The sequence below is a fragment of the Trichechus manatus genome, unplaced genomic scaffold, assembly GCF_000243295.1.
Source record: "Trichechus manatus latirostris isolate Lorelei unplaced genomic scaffold, TriManLat1.0 scaffold00026, whole genome shotgun sequence".
NCBI lineage: Eukaryota > Metazoa > Chordata > Mammalia > Sirenia > Trichechidae > Trichechus > Trichechus manatus.
This window is the reverse complement of record NW_004443962.1, coordinates 5470692-5489054: the sequence shown is the minus strand read 5'-3', so window position 1 is coordinate 5489054 and position 18363 is coordinate 5470692. Positions and strand designations below refer to the sequence as shown.

Below are 18363 nucleotides of genomic sequence, written 5' to 3'. Positions count from 1 at the left end.
GAGTATCTCAGGGTGGCGGGGGCTTGTAGTACTGAAGCTGAGCTGATGCTGGACTCACAAACCTGGGTTAGAGTTCCAGCTCTAACACTCGCTAGTTTATGGCCTAAGGGTTCCTTAACCTTTGTGAGCCTCCATTTACCACATGTAAAATGGGGATGATAACATTTACCTGCTAGGGTTATTCTTTGTAAGGATTATTATAAAGCACCTGGCATACCTTCTATCCCAAGATGAGCATTCAGTAAACATTAACTATTACAGTTACGAGCCTGGAACACAATCTGGGGGCTATTATTGTTGTTAGCTGCTGTGGAGTGGGGCGCCATACACAACAGGATCAGACCATTGTGATCCATAGGGTTTTCATTGACTGATTTTTGGGAAGGAGATCGCCAGGCCTTGCTAGGCTGTCTTAGTCTGTAAGCTCTGCTGAAATCTGTTCATAGCAACACGCACGCCTCCATTGACAGACAGGTGGTGGCTGCACTTGAGGTGCATTGGCTGGGAATTGAACCCGGTTCTTCCTCATGGAAAGTGAGAATTCTACCCCTGCCCCAGGGAACTATTATACAGACATTGAATACGATCCCATTGAGTTGGCTATTTATCAAGGAATCCATATCCTTCCATTCCTCAATTGTGCTCTATGTCAAGGACACCAAGGGGGAGAGGGGATATATTTTCATTCTCATTCCACTCTGGGCAATGAGCTTCAGTTATCATCTTTAACCCCTGCCCACGGTCTCCTCCAGACTCTGGGTGGTCTTGCCTCCCTCGAATGTCCTAGGGTGCACACTCTACCAGCTCCCTGTTTGCATGGAGAGACTCTGCTTTCCCTAATTCTGACACCTGCCCTGTCTCACTAAAGGAAGATGTCCACCCTCTGCAGGGATACTGTCGCAGGCCTTGGAGGAATTGGTGAGGGTCCCGTCCCCAAGCCTCTCGTGAACGAGCTCTATATCAATCCTTTACATTCACGCACATTCTCTCATTCACTCTTGACTTACCCTGGGAGGTAGGCAAGGCAGGTATCATGTCACCCACGGCCACCACTGGAGTCGAGGAGCCAGACTTGGGCCCAGCTCTCTCACACCCAGTCCAGGGTCCCTTCCTCCACACGGGTTTCATTTGCTTCCTCTTATCCAGAAGGATGGTGTCACATAGTTACCTTCCCCACACAAAAAGTGATCAGAGAGAACAAACCTGTGATATTGAAAGGAAATAAAAAGTTTGCAGCTGATGCCTATCACAAAGTTTATGTGGGTCTTTCATATACAAAGGTGACTTCCCACCAGCTGTGCAGGAGCCAGGTCTTATCTCCCCAGTAGGGGACAGATTTGCATGTTTAAGGCCTGTGGCCCAGATGCAGCCTGTGGCCATGGAACAAGACAGAGTTCCCTGACCTCTGCTGCCTCTAAAGGGCTGACCACCCAACGCCCCCTCACCACCCCACCCGACCACATAGGGAACCCGGTTGACTCATTTGTGGCCCTGAGGAAGTGAAGTCTGAGCAGGGAGTGCTCAAAGCGGAGCTCCACACACTGGCCACCTGGAAGCACCATAAAACCGAAAAAACCAAACCCATTGCCGTTGAGTTGATTCCGACTCATAGTGAGCCTATAGGACAGAGTAGAGCTTCCCCATAGGGTTTCCAAAGAGCTCCTGGTGGATTCGAACTGCCAACCTTTGGTTAGCAAGTAAGCTTTTAACCACTATGCCACCAGGGCTCCTGAGGCACCATGGGAAGGGCCGAAGGAAAGAAGAGAGGTGATGGTCCCCACGCCTCCATCCCCGCGGAGGCCGAGAGCCTCAGACATTCCCAGACACACTTCCTCCCTTTCCCCAGCCCCCGAATCTCGCCTTTCTTTGTACACCTCCGTCCCAGTGGAGGCCGAGAGCCTCAGACATTCCCAGACTCTCTTCCTCCCTTTCCTCAGCCCCCAAATCTCGCCTTTCTTTGTTTTTTTTTTTTATGACCTGGACTGCTAACCAAAAGGTCGGAGGTTCAAGTCCACCCAGAGGCACCTCAGAAGAAAGGCCTAGCCATCTACTTCCAAAAAATCAGTCAGTGAAGACCCTGTGGATCACAGTTGCACTCTGACACTCACGGGGCCGCCATGAGTTAGAATCATCTCAATGGCAACTGGTTTTTTACTTTTTTCAAGGGTGTAAGCCAGTTGTCTTGTAAGACACCTTGCAGCCTGGATCGGTCTGATTGTTTCGTCACGAGTGGACTCAGGGTAAACATTTTGGCAAGTGTTCTTCCCAACGCACCACATCTGGAGACTCAGAATGTCAGCTGGTTTCACCATGGGAGATGCGATGCTTGAACATTTGGAAAAGGTTGAGATCACCCTAAGTTTTGGCTAAGAATCAAAGAGAACAGAGACCAAAGCTGCTTGCCTGAGGCTTTCAGATGCTTCTCGGTATAGGAATTGTTTGACGTGGTCACAGGCTGGGGTTTCTGTTCTTTATTATCTATTCTCTATGGTCTGTGACCAGCTGGCTTTCTCCTTCTCAGGATTCCAGGTGGGATTTGCTCTTTTATTGTCAACACAGGCAGCCTCCCTTTCTCATGGAACCCTCTGTCGAGTACCATCTGCCCTTTATGTTCCTGGGTGAAATGGGCACATTTGCACACTGCACTTGTGCCTACTCTTTCTGGAGAGTCCCTCCCCCAGACAAATCTATAAATATTTGTAATACAATACAGAGACCTGGTGGCGCAGTGGTTAAGCACTTGGCTGCGCACCAGAAGGTCGGCAGTTCAAACCCGCCACCTGCTCTGCAGGGGAAAGATTTACAGCCTTGGAAACCCTATGAGGCAGTTCTACTCTGTCCTGGAAGGCAGTGGGTTTTTAATACCACCTACCTCTGATAGCTACCCACGTTCTCCACAAAGTATCTTTCTTTGAAGCCGTTTCCATTTATCTGATTATTTGGAAGAGAAAAATCTCAGTTGCACGCTAATCTGTGTATAACACCCATCTTAACACTTGCTAATAGCTCCTTTAGCAAAGGGGTTACATCCGGCCTCTGGCAGGAGCAGTGAGGGGGACTGCCTGGAGCAGCTCTAGCAAGAAGAGGCAACGCCTCTCTCCTGAATAATATTTCTAGTATTCAGGCCCCCCCGGGATATTAGAAATCGAGCATCCTTTGCTAAAAACAAAGCAAAACAAACACCTAACTCAGACCAGACTGACTTCTTAATATTCCCAAACTTTTTGAGTATGAGGAGACCTTTTTATGGTCAAAAATGTTGGTAGTCTGACCCTTCCCTGAGGTCTTTGTACTTTAATATTATATATGTTACATAATGACAGAAAGCTACTCAGAATTCAGGAACCCTTAAAAATCCATTAAAAAATAATTTATTAATACAGGAAAATCAACATAGTTTGAAAAAAGTAATATACGTATGTGCTTAAGCATCAGAGGGCCTGACAGAAATAGGGATGCCGCTGTATTCCTGAACTGTTTTGATTCTTGTAATGATAAACTAGAAATTTCAGGACTCCACGAGGCGGACACCAGTCAAAAAGTTTCACTTGCCCTTTATCTGCTGTACACTGCAAAGGCAAGTCTCACCCACGTGTTCCCTGTCCTGACGCTCTCTCTTGGCCTGCGTGTGGCCGTCTTCATGGACTGAGCAGTCCTGAGCCCAGAGCTGAAGCGGTCATGGAAGCGGATGAGGAAAGCCGTGCCCCAACTTCCAGCCACGCCTCTAGCAGAATCCGACGCACCGTTTCCCAAAGGGGTGAATGTCCCCATCCATTTCATTGTTTCATACAACCCATGGGGGCATCGGGTCTGGCTTCTTTGACCTTAAATTGGGTCAACGAAGCAAGATTGTCTCCCTATTTTAATGTTGAGGGAAACAGAAAAAGCAAACAAGCGTATTTTCTAAAACAAAGAGGAACTTTTGCAGCTCATATGCTTTCTTCCTGTTAGTGTTTTCTTGTTTCAGAATACAGCCTCGATTCATGGTGTTTTTATGAAATGAATCTGTTTTCACCACGTATTTATTCCAATCAGGTCTGGAGGGAGAAAAGCCACACGAAAAGCCATGCTGAGCTTCTGCCTCAACAGAACGCCAGCTCTTTTCCGACAAGGGACTGATGCGGGGTTAAATCATAGCTTTCCAGGATAACCAACTAGGATGCATAGCCTCCAGATTAATGGTTACATAGGGGATAACATTAAGCATTTGAGGTCCTAATACTTCAAGGACTTCTTAGAGAAGAATCAGCAAGGATGTCTGGTGCAGTGGTTAAGAGCGAACCAGAAGGTCAGCCATTTGAATCCACCAGCTGCTCCTTGGAAACCCTGTGGGGCGGTTCTACGCTGTCCTATAGGGTCAGAATCTCCTCGATGGCAATGGCTTTGGCTTTTTTTGGAGAAGATCAGGATAGTTAGAAGATAAAAAGGAGGTTAAATGCAACACTTAGAAGACTCCGCTTTAACATGAGGTAGGATTTATAATCTTAACTATTTCCATTTCACGCGTATGACACAGTACAGACTCTTGTCTCCTAATAGCACCTGGGTCAGCAGTGTCTTGTCCTCTAAAGATTTTCACCAATTAGAAGCTCACAGTCTCTGGCTTTGGCCATGATCCTGATAACCACCGCTGATTAAAAAATAGAGAGGGACCTTATAGAAATTGTTAACTGGATAAAAGAATATAGGGCTAATAGACTCCACAGTGAAGAGCATGGAACTTTCCAGACTGGAAAGAGACACTTTGATTTTGTTATCTGGTTTAAGAAGGACAGATACAAGGAGAATCTGTTAATGCCATCTGCTTCCCATGTCAGGATCTCAGGTTTTATATAGGGTGTCTCCCCAAGGGTCACCGACACCAGGAGACATAGTGCTTATTCAGACAGTACTTGGAATACAGGCTGATTTGCGGTTCCTTTGTGTTAACTCTGTGACTCCCTTAGTGGGTGACAGCCCATAAAAGGCGAACCATTGATCCAAGCCTTTTAATTATAGTGAGGAGAGGTTCCAGATTACCTCATTTAAGTTATTCATGCCATACTACCATCTGTGCCTTCCATCCTAATTGTTTTCCACTCTCTTCCATTTCTCCACCAAGAGTGTAATAACATGAGCAACATTTGACTTCAAAAAATATGTCTTTCAGAAGGTGAAAGAGAAGTAAAGTGCAACAGTTACTTATTTGCACACTCAAGCTTAGATAATACACTTTTACAGCTGGAGACACTGCTGGGTGGTCCTCACCCAACTGAGGTTGAGTGTGAGTGCTGGGGAAGCAGCCCTGTGCACACAGGCAAGGGTTTCTGGATTTCCCGGTGGAGCACGAGATCTAAATTGTTTCTCATGTACTCTCTGCACTGCCATGGCTCTGAGGGCACTTTCTTTAGCTACATACTCCAGGGAGACTGTTTCGCCACCAGAATGGTTATTTTGAAAGTCTTTTATTCATTTTCAGAGCCATTCCATATCTTTCTGTTCAGTACTGCCTTGAGGCCATTCTCACATCATTGTATCAGACAGGGTCCAACCAGGAAGAAGAGACCCCCAGAATATTTAAAACACAAGAAGTTGAATGCTGAAAACTGGCTACACATGATGGAAGAGGCTGAAAAGTCAACCAAAGAATAGACAGTCAACCCAAAGATTAGCAACTTCAGGAAGCTGCTACCTCTCCTGGGGGGAGTACGGGAAGAGGGGGAATAAGACAAGGAGCCTAGGGGTCGTGGTCAGCAGAAGCAGCTCAAGGAAGTCTCTGTCCAAGGCTGAGAGGGAGGAAGAGAAATACCCTGGCTTCTCTCCTCCTTCTGCCCTTGAATCTCCCACCAGTGTCTCCCATTGGCTCAACCAGCTGGAGACCAGATGACCCCTGGAGCCTGGGAAACAGAGCCTTCAGAAGTCAGTCCCCTGGGATACAGAGTAGAGCAGGGGAAGGGTGAGGTATGGATCTGAGGACAAACATCCCTCAACCCACATAGTAACCCGTTCCTGACCTTGTTCTGAATCAGCACTGCCTATAGTTGACTTTGGTGTGGTCATTGAATTTATTAATGTAGAATTTTGAATCCAACCTCCCTGTATGCTTTCTATATATTTAGTTGGTATAATGATATAGTCATCCTTCTAGCCAAATTATTTATTCCTTTATCTGCTTTCTGTAGCCATTGAATTACCTTGTAGATTATACACTGGTGTTTGGAACTCAGAACTAATAATTGCATTATAAAACTGCCTTCACAGTTGGTGAAGTGCTTTCACATGTATTATGCTATATGATCTGCCTAAAAACTCTGTGAATAGTTATTATTATTCCCATTTTGTGGAAGAATAATCTAAACCTCAGAGACTTTATGTGAACTGCTTAAGGACAAACAACAAATAGTGGAGCCAGAATTCAAACCCTGGACTGTGTGGTTCCAAATCCTGTAATCTTCCCGTAATACTCTGCTGCCTCATGGGAGAAGGAATTGCCCAAAGGGCGCTGTAAGAGGTTTTCTGGGTCAGCTGTCTGAGTTTAGGAGGAAAGTGAGGATGTGTTTTAAATCTGCAAAAATATGCTTGGTGATCAGAAATGAAAATTACACTCCCGGACGTACGTCACACCAGGCCAACCTCACATTCCACTCTGAAAAGATTACATTCTCTCTGAAGAAATTACACTCTTGCCCTGTACACATCTAGGGTATTTGAATATATGGGGCGGGCTGTCCTAGAAGGGCCAGTGTCACAGAAGCAGGCACCATCCCAAACCTGACAGAAGGGGTAAGGGCGGGAGGGAGGAGTGCGTGCCAGCTTTCCATCTCCCTGTCTTTCCCAGATAAACTACAAGACGCTCAGTGAATTTTGGGAGTTATTTGTTGTTAATCAGAAATTCAGATGTAACTGGCTGTCTTGTAATTCGCCAAATCGGGCAACCTTACCTCGAGGTGGGCAGTGATCCCATGGTTGTAACCATGGTGTGGGTGATGGGGAGGAGTGCTGGGAGAATTCTGAGCACAGGAGCCCATATGGCTCTGCTTGTGCCATTTGTGCCCCGTGCATGCCCATTCCTGCACAGGTGCAGAAATGGAAGGAAGATCTGGGAAGGTGATTCCCGGTGTCCGGCAAGTACCGATGAACCCTGCATTGGAGGCTTCCTCTGTGGTAAGGAGGGCTGGCCTGGCCTGAAGTGAGGGTTCAGGTTGATTTACCTGGTTTTACTTAGCTTTTCTATTAGACTGTTTTCACTGATGAGTATTCAAATCTGGCCAGGAAGTTAAGATTAGCCTTCTAAATGTGTAAACTTATTTGAAAAAGAGGAAAGAGGAAGGAGCCCAAGATAGCCCAGATGTGTCAGGCAGAAAGGTCCGCGCGTTGCAGCTCTGTGTGAATAGGTGAGGTGGTTCGGGTGAGCACTGGTGCTGCTGGCCCAGAAGACTGGAGAGCAGGCTCTGTGGCCCTTCCTGGGTGGATGTCAAAGAGAGGATGGGCAAGTGGAATGCAGGGCCTACGTGGTTTTTTTCTGATTCTGAGCAGATCGTGGAGGGGATGCCACTGAGCAGTGAACTCAACAGGAGGGTAGTCAATTCTCACCAACAGGGAGGGAGATTAATACAACTTCTCCTGGTAACTCATCCTGGAGCTTAGGGAGGGAGGCCTGGGGGCTGCTTCCACTAACCAGCTCCTGAACCTTGAAAAAAGCCATTTATCTTCTCTGAGCCTTTGTATAAAAATGTGATGTTGGAGACCTATTCCATTTCCCTTAGGGTTCCTCCCCGTTCTGAACGTCTCTTGGTGTATGTGTATCTTTAGGTCTTCTCATGATTCCTGCTCTGTGTTCACTGATCAGGCGAGAGGGCTAATGACCACACTTCATCAATCATCCTTATTATACCTGAAGATTGCTTGTTCAGTTTCCCTCACTTTTCCCCCCCTTTTCAGGCAAAATATCACCATCTTTTTTCAAAGGACTGTATTCAAATGAGTTCACCAATGAGATCTCCTCTTTTCTAAAAGTCTTATGTCAGCAAGACAATAAGTCCACTCGGCCAGAGGCAACAGTTAATATTTCGATCCCAGCCCACCATTCATTTATTCATGGATTCATTCATTTAACAAAAAGTTATTAAGCTCATGCTCTGCATCGGGCATGTTTGAGCTATTGGGAGGAAAGTTTCAGCAGAATTACAAAACACAGGAAACTCCAGGCGACTTGAGACGGGGTTACCCAAGTCCTTGGCTTCTTTCTTCTGTTGCTGGACTTCAGAGAGTTTCAGTGTTCAGCCACCCAGCCATCAAATGGTAGAGGCAAAACGAAAAGGAGTTTTGGTTGACAGTTTCAGTGAAAGGTTGAAAGTTTTGGCTAAACTGAGGTATTTGGATGATCTGTGGGTTTCCACCTGTAGGTGGCTGTGGAGGAGAGTGCAAAGTAGCCTTCGGTTGTCCTTATTTACTTCTTACTTGCTTCCTCTCTGCCCTCTGTCCACAGGGCCGCACTTGAGATGGAGCTGCTGCCCCTTTGGCTTTGCCTGGGTTTTCATGTCTTGACAGTGGAATGGAGGAACAGAAGTGTGATGGCCACAGCAGCTGCCCAAGGGGGCTGCAAGTCGGTGAGTTTTCCCTGGGAACCCTGAGTTACCTGTTACGCCTGTCCTGACAAGGCTTGTCGGTTCAGAAGGCTGATGGATTGTCACCGAAGGAGGGCAGGAAATGAGTCTGATTCACTCTGCGTCTGCCTAGCACAATGCCATGTGCAAGCTGCTCTTTCACCAAAGGTTTCAAAGATGATGCCTGGGAAAGGCCGGGTAGTGCCAGCCCCGCCTTATTCATACTGCTGAAAACAGGAAACTCCAGAGACAGGCCTAGGTCAGCCACCTAGAACAAGAACACCTTGTTAAAAATCTGGATGATAGAGCCTCACTAATGGTATCAGAATCTCTAGGCGAGGCACACTAACGCTGGAGGAGCCCTGCCTCAGACTTTGTGTATGAGCCAACAGTCAGTGTTCAAACAGCTGGACTGGAGAGCACGCAGCCCACTCCGTGCTCAGAGCAGCATGCTTGACCACGCTTGGGCTTACGGAGATCCAGGGAGTAGTGCCTGAGCTTGTAAGGTTGCTTTCAGCCTGTTTGGAAACAGACTTGGGTCCCAACAACTGACCATATTTCTAGAAACTTCTTTTGCTTTCTCCCTAACTCAGTGAGATCAACAGTCTGCTTGAGAAGCATACATGTAATAGACATTCCTTAAGCCCTATTACATACTAGGCATGGGGAAGACAAATTGGATGTCAGAGCTAATACATTCAAGAATGTGTTCTTAAAGCTGACGAATCTTTAAAAACCAGCTGTCATAGTTCTTAACCACTTGTAGTAACGGCTAACCACTACACTCTACACAGTAGACTCTTGTATTGTAGAGGGGTTACGAGTATGGTGTGGGGGTTATGAGCATGGACTCTGAAGCCAGACTGGCCGGGTTTAAATCCCAGCTCTACCATTTACTAGCTGCTGACATTGAAGGTAGGGGGTAGCACTCTGTGCCTCAGTTTCCTCATCTGTAAAGTATGGCATTAATAATAGTACCAAAAAAAACCAAACCCGATGTTGCCGAGTTGATTCCAACTCATAGCGACCCTATAGGACAGAGTAGAACTGCCCCATATGGTTTCCAGGGGGCAGCTGGTGGATTCCAATTGCCAACCTTTAGGTTAGCAGCCATAGCGTTTAACCACTGGGCCTCCAGGGCTCCCTGCTAATAATAGTACCTACGAATAATACCACAACAATGGGTTGTTATGATGATTAGATGAGTTAGAATATCTAAAGCACTCAGAAGAGTGCCTGGTATGTAGTGAGTGCTATTTGTCTTATTTGTTATTGTTGTTACTATTATTATTAGTCTCTGCTAAACAGACTTCCACCATTTCCTTACAGGGGCAATAGATTAACTTCATGTTAGCTTTTCAGGGTTACCAGGCACAGGAAGGGGAGGAAATAGTATGCATTCTTTGACAGTCTTTCAGGGTTCAGGCTCTCTGCCTGACCCTCTCCAGTCTGGTGGGCAGGACTAGGGACTCGGCTGCCAGGGAGCTTAAAGAGTGGGTTTCCTGTGGCTCTTCTGAATTGAGGAGTCCCTGGGTGGTGCAAACAGTTAAGTACTCGACTGCTAACTGAAAGGTTGGAGGTTCAAGTCCACCCAGAGGTGCCTCGGAAGAAATGCCTGGTGATCTGCTTCCAAAAAATTGGCCCCTGGAAACCCCATGGAACACAGTTCTACTCTGACACACATGGGGTTGCCATGAGTCGGAATCTACTCGATGGCAACTGGTTTGCTTTTCTTTTCTTTGGAATTGGGGGCTGAGAGTTCAAGAGTCCCCATATCCTATATTGCCCCTCACTGCATGAGCCATGCAACGTTCTAATAAAGTGGACATGGTAAGGCTGTTTGGACTCTGAAGGCCACATGGTGTTTTTGCAGCACCTCAGTGGGGCTGTCCGGATTTGTGGAGGCGTGACCCCATGACAGCAGCAGCTGTGGTGAAACAGGGTCCCACAGCTTTGGGAAGGCCCCTAACCACAGCATTCGCCAGAGAGCCCCTGTGGAGAAGGGAAACCAACACCTACTCAAATAAAGATATACATCTTGTTTCTGGATGGGGAGATTCAAGTTTGTAAAGAAGTCAGTTCTCTCCCAAATTAATTCATAATTGTAACACAATTCAACTAAAAATTCCAGAGAGTTTTTGGGGGGAGGAGTGTGTAAGAGCAACTTGACAAGTTCATTCTAATGTGCATCTGGAAATTAGAAACAACTCAAATGCTTAACAGCAGGGGATTAATTAGATCATGCTAATAATGACAGCTAACATTTATTAAGTGTTCATGTGCCAAGTTATAAGTGTTTTACATGAACAATCACATTGAATCTTAAAAAAAAAAAAAAAAAACCCTATGAGAAAATTACAAGTATAATTTCCATTTGACAGATGGAATAATGGAGGACCTGCGTGGTCGTGGTAACAGCCCAAGGTCACCCATTTGATAAAAAGCTGGACCCCAGCGTGTCTGACCCTAGAACTTTGTTTTTAGCCACAGTACTATTCATGCAATGAACTAACAGACAGCTACTAGAAAGAATATCAGGAACCCTGGTAGTGCAATGGTTAAGCGCTCGGCTGCTAATCATGGGAGAAAAGACCTGATGATCTGGTCCCGTAAAGATTACAGCCTTGGAAATCCTATGGGGCAACTCTGTTCTATAGGGTGGCTATGAGTCACACAACAACGACAAAAAGAATATGATCGAATATATTTGTATTGCGAAGGCAACATGTCTAGCCTATGTTGTTGACCAAAAAAAATAGACTACCGAACAGTTTGGACATGTTATCAGGAGGGACCAGTCCCTAGAGAAGGACATCATGCTTGGTAAAGTAGAGGGTCAGCAAAAAAGAGGAAGACCCTCAATGAGATGGATTGACACAGTGGCTGCAACAATGGGCTCAAGCATAACGATTGTGAGTCTGGCGCAGGACTGTGCAGTGTTTCGCATTTTGTGGTACATGGGGTCGCTATGAGTCGGAGCCCTCTTGACGGCACCTGACAACAACAACGGCAACAACTAAACAGTTGATAGAGTGTGGTCTCATTTTTGTTAAAAAAAAACAGATGAAAGGGTTAGATAATATATTTTTTAAAAGTTTTAAAGGTATGAACTTTTAAAGAGAGGCTGAGATTACTGGGGAGTTTAATTTTCTATACTTTTATACTGTACCAATTTTTAATTATTGGGAGGTGTTATTTTAATAATCAGATGAAGAACTTGAGAAGTTAATTCCTTGCCCAGGGTCCAAAGCTGTTAAGTGGCAGAGCCAAATTCAGACTTGAGTCTGTCACTCTGTCTTAGTCATCTAGTGCTGCCGCAACAGAAATACCAGAAGTGAGTGGCTTTAACAAACAGAAATTTATTTTCTTACAGTTTAGGAGGCTAGAAGTCCGAATTCAGGGCAACAGCTCTAGGGGAAGGCTTTCTCCCTCTGTCGGCTCTAGAGGAAGGTCCTTATCACTTTTCAGTTTCTGTTCCTCAATTCCTTGGCAATCTTCATGTGGCATGTATCTTCCCTTCCGTTTTGCCTATTCCCAAATGGAATTACATCCATAAGTATACAAAAAAAAAACAACAACATTGCTCTTGATTTCGACTCATAGCAACCCTGTAGAGCAGAGTAGAACTGCCCCATAGGGTTTCCAAGGAGTGGTGGTGGATTTGAACTGCCAACTTTTTGTTTAGCAGCCAAGATCTTAACCACTGTGCCACCAGGGCTCCATCCACAAGTATAGGGGTTAAGACTTACAACACATATTTTTGGGGAACACAATTCAATCCATAACACCCTCCAAGCCTGTGCTTCTTCCTCTATAGCAGGATTTTTCTCCTGTTTCACCACTCCACTTGGCCCCTGGGGTTTGGCCCACAATTTCAGGCAATCACTAGCTTTGTCTTACTGACCAACCTGTGGAAAGGCATGCCATTGTTCTCCCAGCCTATTACTTAAAAAGTTTTTTTTTTTTTTTCCTGGGCGCATAACTGATATCCTGCAGCCAATTGTTTTTGCCAGTCTTGCAAAACATTGGGCTGAGTTAAAGTATCCTGAGGCCTATGTGGTTTCTGCAGCAAGGTCAGCTCTGCCTTCATGCCTCCTACCTTCTCATCCTGCACATTCATAGTAGAGTGGCGTTTGGGAAGAGCACTGAGTTGGACGTTGGGAGCTCTGGGCTCTGGTCTCAGCTTTGCCATTGACACCTCACTTCTCCTCACTGCCCCCCATGTACTGTGCAGTTCTGTACAACTGGAGGTAGCGTTGACCTCTAAGCTGTCTGTAAACTGTAATATTTATCAATTCACATGTAGGGAAGCCTCCAGGCAAAATTGCTTCTGGTGAAATGAAGATGTGACAGCCCTGTGGGTTACTGGGCAGTGTCTCTGTTGGATACACAGGTGTCCTGGGGATAGTGATAACAATGCAATAGTGACCGTCTATCAAGTGCTGACTGTGTGCCAGGCGCTGTGCTGAGTTCTTAGTATGCATTCTCTCATTTAACCTCACAACAATCCTTCGAAGTAGGTATTATTTTTCTCACCCAAGGTCACACAGGAAATTGGTGGCAGAGGTGGGATTCAAATCCAGGTAGAGACCTGGTTTTGAGTCCTTCTTGTAGCTGAAACTAAACAGCAAGTACAGTTGTCACCTCTCAGCACCTGATGAACAGGTACCTAGATCCTTCTCTAACACTGAGGCCTGGAACTTGGCTCCTATGTACCTATTCCAGTGTAATGGTAAAAAACAAAGAAAAGTTCCCTTTCATTCTACACTTTCCTATCTTATTTTTAAAATTATAATCTCTAGAGCCACTCCCAGCAGTTGCAGGGATGGTCCTATAAATGAGCTATATAAACTTCTGCCTCTGAGGCCTCCTTCCGCTGAACAGTGTGTTTTTGGACCTAGGTGGGTGGAGTCGCCGACTGCCGAGAGCAGCACCTTGCTTCCGTGCCCAGCGATCTCTCGCCCTATTCCCAGACACTCATCCTGGATGCCAACCCTCTCAAGACCCTGTGGAACCATTCCCTCCAGCACTACCCTCACCTGGAGAGCCTCAGTCTGCACAGTTGCCACCTGGAGTGCATCAGCCACGACGCCTTCCAGGAGCAAGCCCGCCTGCACAGCCTGGCGCTCGCTGACAACGCTCTCTCAGAGAACTACAAGGAGACGGCAGCTGCTTTCCACTCCCTTCAGGGTCTGCGGAGGCTGGACTTGTCGGGGAACTCCCTGACAGAAGACATGGTGGCCCTCATGCTCCAGAACCTCTCATCACTGGAATCTGTGTCCCTGGCGAGGAACACCATCATGAGGCTGGATGACTCCATCTTTGAGGGCCTGGGCCCCCTCCGGGAGCTGGATTTGCAGAGGAACTACATCTTTGAGATCGAGGGTGGTACTTTTGATGGCTTGACTGAGCTTAGACATCTCAACCTGGCCTATAATAACCTTCCTTGCATTGTGGACTTCGGCCTCACACAGCTACGGTTCCTCAACATCAGCTACAATGCCCTGGAGTGGTTCCTGGCATCAGGGGGAGAGGCTGCCTTTGAGCTGGAGACCCTGGACCTCTCTCACAATCAGCTGCTGTTTTTCCCGCTCTTGCCCCAGTGCAGCAAGCTGCACACCCTCCTGCTGCGGGATAACAACATGGGCTTCTACAAAGACCTGTACAACACCTCGTCACCACGGGAGATGGTGGCCCAGTTCCTCCTGGTGGATGGCAATGTGACCAACATCACCACAGTCAGCCTTTGGGAAGAGTTTGCTTCCAGCGACCTCTCAGATCTCCGCTTCCTAGATATGAGCCAGAACCAGTTCCAATACCTGCCAGATGGCTTCCTGAAGAAAATGCCTTCCCTTGCCCACCTGAACCTCAACCAGAATTGCCTGATGACACTGCACATCCGGGAGCATGAGCCCCCAGGAGGGCTCACAGAGCTGGACCTGAGCCAGAACCAGCTGTCGGAGCTGCAATGGGCTCCAGGGCTCACCGGCTGCCTACAGAGCCTCCAGGTATTCAACCTGAGCTCCAACCAGCTCCTGGGTATCCCCACTGGCCTTTTGGCTGATGCCAGTAACATCACTACAATTGACATGAGCCACAATCAGATCTCACTTTGTCCCACGCCTGTTCACTTAGACCAGGTGGGCCCCCCCAGCTGTGTAGATTTCAGGAATATGGCGTCTTTGAGGAGCCTCTCTCTACAGGGATGTGGGCTAGGGACCCTACAAGACTGTGCGTTCCAGGGGACCCCCCTCACTCACTTAGACCTATCCAGCAATTGGGGGATTCTGAATGCAAGCATCGCCCCTCTCCAGCATATTGCCCCCACGTTACGGGTCCTGTCTCTCAGGAATGTGGGCCTCAGTTCCAGCTTCATGGAGTTGGACTTCTCTGGGTTTGGGAATCTGAGGGACTTGGATCTGTCAGGAAATTCCTTGTCCAGTTTCCCCAGGTTTGGGGGCAGCCTGTCCCTACAGACCCTGGATCTCCGCAGAAACTGCCTCACAGCCCTTCCCCAGAGGGCTGCATCTGAGCAGCTCATGAGGAGCCTGCGGACCATCTACCTCAGTCAGAATCCATATGACTGCTGTGGGGTGGAGGGCTGGGGGGCCCTGCAACGCCTGCAGACGCTGCGCATCCCCGACTCAGCGATGGTCACTTGCAATCTCTCCTCCAAGGTCATCCGCGTGGTGGACATGCCCAGAGATGTGCCTCGGGACTGTAAATGGGAGCGGGTGGACATGGGCCTGCTGTACCTCGTGCTCATTCTCCCCAGCTGCCTCACCCTGCTGGTGGCCTGTACTGTCATCTTCCTCACTTTTAAGAAGCCTCTGCTTCAGGTGATCAAGAGCCGCTGCCACTGGTCCTCCATATACTGACTGTGGCTGCTTGCCGAGGTTAGAAATTTGGCGTGCACATGTAAGGACACTTCCTCTGCTAGGTTTCAAGATCCCATGCAGACGCCAAGCCTGATGAATTGAGGTTTACATTAAAATTTAAAGCGTTTCCATCTCTTAGTCCCCCATGTTCTTCCTTCATCATTATCCTTCATCATCATCAACCTGGTAAAATATTTATTAAGTAACGTTCTATGAAAATAAAAGACAATGTGTCTCAAATATTTTTTTACTCAAATACAGCTTCTGGTTTTTGGGGTTTTTTTTTTTTTTTTTTTTTTTTTGTCATGTTGTTCGATAGTTTCACTTGAATTATTTTTCAGTGCTTTGTCTGGGTGACATCCATGGAGCTGGTGAGAAAGGGCAGTGATTCTGTGCTACCCTACCCTACAAACAACTCCAAAGGCTCTTTCTGTGGATGCTGAGAGTCAGTGTCCCCTGGGATTCACCAAGGACACGAATTTTCAGGCGAGCTGGGGGTTCTGCATGAGATGAGAGCTCCCTCCTCCTCATCTCAGTTGGCTTGGAATGCCAACCAAGAGTGGGTTGTGGCAGGCCATCTCCAGGTGCCCTGGATTCATACCTGGAGTCTCTGGCAGACAGACATGACTCTTCCATGGAAACATTAAGAGAACAATAGCTGGGGCCCTGAGTTTATCCATTTGGTAAACTGAGCACCAGGCACAGTCCTTGTTCTGAGGGAACAGAAAGAGGAATGTAGAAAGGAGTGAATCCTGCTAACTTGTGGACTGTCCCTACTCTTCACAGAAAATCACAAACAATGTCTTAGCAGATGTTCAGTATCTGTTTGCACCTCATTCCTGGTTTCCTTTCTCCCTCCCTTCAAAAAACGGAACAGTTTCTATGCGCCTCTCTGGGGGAGAAGATAACTAAGACGCAGCCCCCATCCTGTAGGTAGTTTAGAGTTTACACTGTCTTGCGCTTTTTATCCTTGCTTGTTAAATCATAAAGGGACTATATGCAGTGGTGTGGAGAGAGAGGAGAAGAGAAATCTCACAAACAGATTACTATTATTATATGGACTAAATGTCAGCAGAAATGTTTAGGCAAATAAAAGATAAAACCAGTGGTCTTTGACAAAGCAGAAACTTCCCTGGGATGTTCTACAAGATTAGAAACAAGGCCCTTCAGTGTGGCTTCACATTCAAGATCAGTAGTGTTAGTCTGTGTCACATATCACCCTTATTGTGTCCCCATTCTTTCCCGTCAATGTGTCTCTCTCTATCCTGCACTGTCCCAGCCCAGCGCCTTGTTCTCTGTCCACAAGCCAATGCCCATGAGACCAGGCTTTCTTGATTTCCTCTCCCTCTGACAAAAACTCTTTCCATGGGGTCCTGCTGTTACCCAAGGTGACAATTTGTGAATTAGACAAATGAATCTATCTGTGGCTGGTGCATTTATGGCTTCTCTTGAGTTCATGTATCACCCCATGAGTCAGTCAGTGTTCTCAGTTGCTTGCTGTTAAGGATGACTCTGTCTGACTTAAGCAGCATGGAGACTTGGTAAAAGGATATTGGGAAGCTCATAGCCTCCCTGGGAAGGCTGAAGAACAGCTTGGAAATGGTCAGGACCAGGGGATGCTACACAGCATTTGGGACCACAAGCCAAATCATGCCGTAAACAACAATCGTGAGAACATGACTGCAGCCACCTCTTAATGCTGAACACCACAGTTTGGACTGCTGCCACTGACAGCTCTGGACAGGGTCCCTGCCCCTGCTGCCACCCACTATGGAAATGAATGCTCTCCCAATTCTGCTATCTTGTGTCACTAGCCCCTGAATAACAGTCTGGAGTGGGGGCACCTGGTTAGCTGACCCTGGCTACAAGGGAGTCTGAGACAGAAAATGCTGTACTTTTTGGCGAAGCAACCATACCAGAAGTTAGGCTTTGCTTCCTACCAACACTCATAAGGTGTGAAGTTCTCAAAACAAGGGAGGTCACACAGACAAAAGAATGACAGAAGTGCACCACACCATCTTAGGCACATGCACATTTTAGCAGAGGACTTCTTGAAACAAATTCTTAGCATAAAGGAATGACTTGACTGATGACAACTTCAGATAGAGCCTCAGGCCAGCAAGGGAGATAGATGGGAGTCAGGCAGGCCTGTTGAAGCTCCTCAAGTCATACTATGTAGCTGACCATCCACTCTACCCATTCTTAGGGCCCAGCCTTGCAGGATGGCTGAGAGGAAGAGGCTAGGACAGGGCCCTACCCCTGCCCATGGCAGCGACTTCAGAGGGCTGTGGCGTTTCTAAGTAGTTCATTCCATCACAAGGGTCCAAAAGCGATTTCCTACGTCTCTTTCAGTATGGTCCAGGGTGAGGAGGATGAGAAGGGCAGCTGGATTTCTGAAGGAAAGTCTGTTCTTTGCCCTAATTCGCCCACCCCTACCTACCTCCACCTGCAGGAGGGAGGGCACACTAACGTCCACTCAGAGACTGCTAGAGAGGGAAGGACTCATGCAGCCTGTTACCAGAATTCCCTGGGGGAACCAGAATAGTTGTCAGCCTAAGGTAACCCATACACTCAGATTGAGCACAAAGTGGCTCTTCCTCAGGAGGTAGGAAGTGAGGGGCAACCCCCCTGGTGCCACATGCCAGAATATTCAGACTGGAGAATATTCAGAATCAAAGGTAAATGATGTCAGAGATTCGTCTATCAACATGAGTAAAAGTAATTGAGATTTTGAAAATCTAGTCATAAGACAAAAGTTTAAGTCTTTTCCAGGGGCACCAAATAAGTTATTAGGGGTCAAATTATTTTTTTTTTAAGGATCTCCGTTGCAAAGAATTGGATAAACTATAATCCTTGGCTGGTCTGACTGGTCATTTTTGGTGACCATTGATCTGCGTGTG

General features: G+C 47.0%; 1 protein-coding gene across 4 annotated transcripts in view; it reads left to right on the top strand.

Moving 5' to 3' along the window:
* The window catches only part of NRROS (negative regulator of reactive oxygen species), a 25141-nt gene extending 9416 nt beyond the window's left edge, over nucleotides 1-15725 (top strand). For 3 of the 4 annotated variants that reach the window (XM_023728754.1, XM_004373588.2, XM_023728753.1), the window contains exons 2-3: nucleotides 8468-8588; nucleotides 13487-15725. In XM_023728754.1, the coding sequence (XP_023584522.1) occupies nucleotides 8481-8588; nucleotides 13487-15463 (2085 nt within the window). In that variant the 5' untranslated portion in view covers nucleotides 8468-8480 and the 3' untranslated portion in view covers nucleotides 15464-15725. Of the gene's footprint in view, nucleotides 1-2047; nucleotides 7144-8467; nucleotides 8589-13486 lie in introns of those variants that run through there. The other variant, XM_023728752.1, reaches the window with a different exon arrangement.
* The last annotated feature ends 2638 nt before the right edge of the window (nucleotides 15726-18363 follow it).